At 43.7% G+C, this 6,706-nt stretch overlaps 1 protein-coding gene across 2 annotated transcripts; it reads right to left on the bottom strand.

Annotated features, from left to right (window-relative positions):
* On the bottom strand, positions 1 to 6,037 carry LOC140741561 (uncharacterized). 2 transcript variants are annotated; one of them, XM_073071863.1, is made up of 5 exons: positions 5,646 to 6,037; positions 3,625 to 3,721; positions 2,072 to 2,178; positions 1,104 to 1,276; positions 1 to 574 (listed from the first exon to the last, which is right to left on the bottom strand). In XM_073071863.1, the coding sequence occupies exons 1-5, from the start codon at positions 5,749 to 5,751 to the stop codon at positions 296 to 298; spliced, it is 762 nt and encodes a 253-aa protein (XP_072927964.1). In that variant the 5' UTR covers positions 5,752 to 6,037; the 3' UTR covers positions 1 to 295. The 2 variants fall into 2 exon arrangements, with proteins under 2 accessions (XP_072927964.1, XP_072927965.1); XM_073071864.1 differs by having other exon boundaries at positions 1 to 571.
* Between the last annotated feature and the right edge of the window lie 669 nt (positions 6,038 to 6,706).

Genomic DNA, 6,706 nt, shown 5'->3' with positions numbered 1-6,706 from the left:
TCTTTCAGTAAATTACATTAAACAATTAACTTCAATTAACTATTGGTTCCAAAACTGTTTTCAAACAGAAGAAATACTGCTGCATCTCACCAGTACACTGTAATCTCAATCACAACAGTGCTCGTCCCCTAAGGAGAATAAAACAATGCAATAATTTAAAAAATCTTAAAGCATGGGGGTGATCAGTTGGTATGTTCCAGATCTCCCTCTGCTTTGAAAAATCACTTCAAGAACAAATTTACACCAGAAACTGAGATGTGGGGTGAGTTGTGGGTCTTAATGAACGAAATTTGCATTAAAATCTGAATGGCCAGACAGATGGTGTATTATTGACATATTCGAGGTAAGCAGGATCATGTCCCCACTTTTTCATGGCTTCCTTTTCTAGAATGGGAATTCCACTTGTTTGGGCATGAAAGACCCACATAATTACGAGTGAGAAGACACTGATGTACTCTATTTCATTCATTACACTAGAAGCAGAGATGAACAGGCCAATCCACTGAAGCAATTCACCCAAGTAGTTTGGATGCTGACTGTAAGCCCAGAGCCCATGGCAACTGAATTTGTCCTGCTGAGAGAAAAAAATTGCAATGCTGTGAATCCTTGCAAGAACATAGCCTTGGGTTTGCCCTCTACCCAACAAAACAAAACAAAAGATAAGTTGTAAGAATTAAATATGTAACTATTCTATCAGCTCAGCATCAGTTCCCTTAATACTTAAGAACCTATTATTTTGAGCCTGGAATATACACGATTTTATAACTTGCTGCAGAAGAATAATTCCCTGTCTCTGTCGAGACCGGCCAATTCATTGCATGGAGCTACTCCGCTATTCTATTTTCCCTAGTGCGAGCAGAATCACATTTCCATTATTCAACAACATCAAAACTTTTAATAACTGCTTCAAATAAGATTAATTTCTAAAAGTGAAGGAATCTATTCCCTGCCTATGTAATCTCTTGGCTCAGTCCTGCTACACCTATCCCAGGAATTGTCTAAGTGTGTAATATCTTTTTATAATAAAGTCTATACAATAATAAACCACTGACCTATTGCTTACCAGATCTGAATGGGGTACAAATCCATGCAGGAGTACTTACAGCATTTATAGAATTACTTTTGAAATTCCACCTCTGATGGTCTGCAATTGCCTCTACCATGAAGCCGAAAGCCCAGATCGTCCATCCTGCAACGTTTTGGATATAAAGAGGTGTATCCTCTTTCTGAAGGTTTAAAATGACTGCTAGGAGGAGTGTGATGAAGATCCAGATACCTGAAAATCAGAAACATTGGGAACAAGAGCTGGAGACACAAGACACCACAGATTCTGGAATCTGGAGCAAAAATCTGCTGCAAGAACCCAGGGTGTCGAGCAACATCTGTGAGAGGAAAGGATAGCCGATGTTTTGGGTTGGAACCCTCCGTCATGTCCTGAAGTGCCAACCATTCTTTTTCCCTACAGATGCCGTTCAATCAATTGCATTCTTCCATCAGATTGTCGGGACCAGGAGCTGATCAGCAACACCATTTACCATTAAGTAGCAGTATAGCTGATATGGAGCCAATCAACATGAATTCCTTTTAAATTTTCCCCACAGCACGTAGACAATGCTTGTATTTGTTATTCATTCCCAACAACATCGTCAACTGAGCAGGGGTAAATGGGACAGTGCAGCAGACTTTTAGTCAGCCTCAGGAAAACAAAGAACAGAACTGGGAGTGCACTGGCGTAACTATTTCTCCTGCAATATAATGAAATAAAAGATTGTTAAATGGTTTTCTGAAGTATATTTATGAGATATGGGCATTCCTGACAAGGCCAACATTTCTTACCCATCTCCAAATTCCCTTGTGAGTTTCTGATGGACTGATACTGTGTGGGATCTATATATTTCCCACACACCCTTTGCTGCGCTCCTCACCAGTCACAGTTCCTGGCTCCATCTTTTATCTGATCCAGTGGCAATCACCCTGCCAGCTAGAGGAAGGGAGCTCAAAACATTTGAATGTGAAGAGCAGACAATCAGTAAATAGACTTAAGGAAACTTAATGTGCAAAGGAAGCTCACCTTCAATAGTCCAGTAAGGAAAGAAGCGTCTACGGTTGTTATGAACTTGAGTGAAGTGTCGATACTGACCTTCTTTTATCAATCTTATGAACAGGAACAGTCTCACACTGAAATCAAACAAAACAGTATTCAGACGTTGCGCTGGAGTGGGCTTCACAGTTCCGTTCCTCATTGAGCCACTGCACAAGTTATCATAGGTGTGATTGTTGTGGACAGGAGTGCTCCTCTGCTCGTTATTGGCCAAGGGAACATAACGTCGTAGAGAGATACAGCATAATATCCTGGTCAATATTAGGGTAGAATTAGTCTGAGTTCCTGGCTATTGGTAAAGGCATTGTGTTAGAGAAATGACAATCTATTGATCATTCCATGCCTTTAATTTGTTTATATTTAATTTTAAGATTTCAAAAGCATCCCAACAATAATGGAGCAAGAAAATGGTGCAGAGCCGTCAGCAGATCTGACAGGCTGTGGATCAAGAAAGTGTTGCAATTTCAGTACTATGGCCTTCTGACAAAGACCAACAGCTTTGAAACATTAACGCTGTTACTTTCTGCACAGGAGCAGGATGTCATTAATGATTCTGGTACCTTATGGAAGATGCACAATTGTGGGCAGAACTGGGTTTAATGACGATGCACATTACAGTCAAACAGCCAGCCAACCAAAAGTACTAAGTTTTTGAATAAAGTATATGGATATGAGTAAAGGGGAGTGGAGCAAGCACACAATGAACCGAATGGCCTCCTTTTTCAGCTGCACTATTCTTTTGATTGGGGGGGGGGCGGGTGACATCTGGGACTGACGTCCCACTCACCCAGGGAAAGTGCACGAGCAATACATCGCCTCTCCTGTCCCGGTGTAGTGCTGGCTGCGTGGTCACTGTCTGGCTTGCTAGGCAGGAGGCACTGCAACTGGCCTCTCCTACACTACTGTATCCGTAGCAACACCTTCTCATCGGTGACCCATTTCCACCAAGCTTGCTACGTCATGGCGCGACCGAGTGTCCGGCGGTAAAACTGGATGGGTAGGCTGGGCTCATTAGCCTTTGTTGGCAGCCAGCCTAAGAGAAGGACAACTCTGACTCCAAACCCGGGCAGGTGGGGCTTGTCAGCCTTGTCAGGCCATCCACCTAGGAGAAGGACTCTCCGACGTAACTCCTACGCCCCGAGGACCTCGCTGTCACCGTCCCAGCTTGCTAGGCTATGGCAGATAACCCCGGGTGTAAAGGGTGGGGCCAGTACCGTGAACCCAGCACTCCATCTTAAAAAAAACCATTGTACAATCCGAAGGACAAGCCCACGTCTTTGACTTTCCCCTACAGCTGCTGCGGCCGGGTTTGCCTGACCCGTATTGGCCTTGTCAGCCACCAGCGAGCCTGCAGCAGACGTAGGCAGCCCCTTTCCTAAATCTTCGTTCGCGAAGCCAAGCCATGATCCTTTTGATTAAATGGCATCAAGTCAATTTGCTTAGCATATTTGCAGCCATTTACCATTTCAGGCTAGAGACTAGGTTCAGATGTACATTCTCAGTCTGTTCTTCTGTACTCTCACCTCAAGCCCCATGTGGTAAAAAGAGGTATTTTATGTCCCAAGGAACTAGTGCCATTCCACCTAGAACTCAGGAGAGTCGATAGGAAAGTCCCTGGTCCTGGAAAAAAAGTGAACTACATGTAAATTGACATGAAGAATTTGAAAGATATTTGTCAGCAGCTTAGAGATAAAACTATCGAACCTGAGAAAGAGAAGAGAAACACCTATCATAGCCTTTACTTACCAACTTAAATACTTATGGCTAAAGTGGAGTTTATTGTCATATATAGCACAGAAACTGCTGGCAGAGAAATTACAAGCACACACTGCAGTACCCATGTCTATCTTTGGCAGGAATGGCATGCAAAATCCCACATACCACCTGTCCGCATATCCACAAGACCATAAGTTATAGGAGCAGAATTAGGCCATATGGCCCATTGAGTCTGATCCCCCATTTCATTATGGCTGATCCATTTCCCTCTCAGCCCCAACCTACTGCCGTCACCCCGAATCCCTTCATGCTCTGACCAATCAAGAATCTATCAACCTCTGTCTCAAACGTACAAAAAGATTTGACCTGCACAGCTGCCTGTGGCAATGAATTCCACAGATTCAACATTCTCTGCCGAAAGATATTCCTCCTAATCTCCATTCTGAAAGGACGCCTCTCTCCTAATGACTCTCCCACCCGAGGCAACAACCTCTCCATGTCCACTCTACCATGGCCTTTCACTATTCAATAGGTTTCAATTAGGTCACCCCTTATTCTTCTGAATTCTAGTGGTCTCAAACAAACCATGCTGACTACAGCCTATTTTACCCAGTGTCTCCAAATATCCAAAAACCAAATCCCTAATAGGCAACCCCCAACATCTTCCCAACCACTGAGGTCAAGCCAACTGGCCTATAGTTTCCTTTCTTCTGCCTCTCTCCCTGCTTGAAGAGTGGAGTGACTTTTGCAATTTTCCAGTCTTCCGGATCCATTCCAGAGTCTTGTGCTTCTTGACAGATCATTATTAATGCCTCCACAATCTCTTCAGCCACCTCTTTCAGAACTTTGGGAGTATAGTCCATCTGTTCCAGGTGACTTATCGCCCTTCAGACCTTTCAGCTTCCCAAACACCTTCTCTCTTAGTTATGGTAATTTCATTCACTTCTGCCCCGACACTTTTGAACTTACTGCTAGTGTCTCCCACAGTGAGGACTGATCCAAAATACTTCTTCAGTTCATCTACCATATCCCTGTCCCCATTACTACCTCTACAGCATTGTTTTCCAGGGGTCTGATATCCTACCCTCGCCTTTCTTTTACACATTATGTATCTGAAGAAACTTTTGATATTCTCTTTAATATTAGTGGCTTGCTTACTTTCATATTCTATCGTTACCTTCTTAATGACTTTTTAGTTGAAGCAACTGCAGCTAAATCATGACAGAACTAGAGCACTGGCACGGGGTGGTGGTGGTGGTGGTGGGAGGGGGAGAGCTTATCAATCCACCATGCCTCTGCAGTTTCTTTGAAAAGATTTCATTTTGTCCCACTCTGACAACTACTTCCCCAAGCCATCAAACTTCCCCCTTTCCGAATACTCATCGAATTCTTTTGTTGTTTGTTAATTTAGGATCTGCCCTCCCTGCCCTTCAAGGAAGTGAATGAAACATAGTCATCTTATCTCTTCTCTTTCCTCCAATAACCAACTGATGGATATTTTACCACTATTCGCCATGTAAATCTTGTTCGACGCCTGATTCTTGGATTCCACTGCTGTCAAGAAGATCAAACGGTCTCAACTATTTGAATCTTTTCAAACACAACGTCAAACGATCGAAGCAAGCCCACTTGAAGTCCTTCAAATTATTAAGCGGAGAAAGTATTATTAGTATCGACAAAGAGAGGTGATGGAGAGGGGGGGGGGGGGGAGTCAATTCAAACTCCTGGTCAATTGCCCCAACTTGTGGGAGGGAAACCACCTACACATTTAACAGTAAATTTCTTGTCACTGGAGTCCGGTACCGCCGCGCGCCATCGCAACACCAACCTGCCAAATCATGAAACATCTTGGTTTGGAAGATGCTTGCCGCATTCCAGAGGAACCACTGAATAGCCAGATCTGTCGCCGCACATTTCACTAGAATGCGCTCCATCTTTCTGACCAGCCGTTGTCAATCGACAGAGCACACAATGAAGCCTCAAATGCGACGTGAAGCGGTTGGCTTTTTTTTTTACCTCAGATGGCGCGCGTTTCCGTCCCGACCAGCAATCGGCTGTTGTAGAAAAAGTGCATGGTACAATGTAGTCCCTAGTAACTAATATTCAGTGATATAGAACAAGAAATCAGCACCTGTTTCCTGGAGAGTCATGGTTGTAATGCAGAAATGTGGAATTTCTATTATATAATACAGTTCCTGGTAACTAAATGTGACAGAGACACTCGGCAGATGCACTCTATACACAAGCGCAGTCACACACACACACACACATTGCCTTGTCGTTGTAGTGAGTGTGCGCACTTTAATGTCTAACCCCGGTATATTCTCGCAGTTAACCTACTGTTTTCCCTCCACATTCAGAGTAAGACATCAAAGTCTAGTTTGATTCCATTCTAAGTGTGCGAATGATGTGTTGGGCCCTCAGGTCGGCTTTCCGCTGCCGTTCCCGCCATACACGGCGGAATATTCCATTTCTTTAGTAATGGAGGTATGCAAACGTTGTTTGTAAACTCTGTTTGAGGTGAACAGTTCTCTTTATTCTGTAATATGATGCTCCACATTGTGGAGCAGATCATCTTCTAATTCAGGTGCGTCCTAGTGCCGAATGACAAAGGACCTCATTGCCCGTCAGCGAGGGGGAGATAAGGGGCTGTCAGGGATTCACGTTCGACGCGCAATGAGCACAGAGATGATAATACTATGTTTACTTGTAGATCTAGGCTTGTAAATAGTGGTATTTTTCTTTAAAGTGTTTTCACAAAATCGATTTTTGACGCAGCCCTGCCAGATGACTCCAGCCATTATTTCCCTTGCTCATGAATCTAACATAGGATGACACAACCTGGCAGACCCACTATTCCTTTGGCTATTACCAGACCCAGGCCAATCA

This window comes from Hemitrygon akajei, chromosome 18, assembly GCF_048418815.1.
Source record: "Hemitrygon akajei chromosome 18, sHemAka1.3, whole genome shotgun sequence".
In the NCBI taxonomy this organism is placed as follows: Eukaryota; Metazoa; Chordata; class Chondrichthyes; order Myliobatiformes; family Dasyatidae; genus Hemitrygon; species Hemitrygon akajei.
This window is presented reverse-complemented; position numbering and strand designations above follow the sequence as displayed.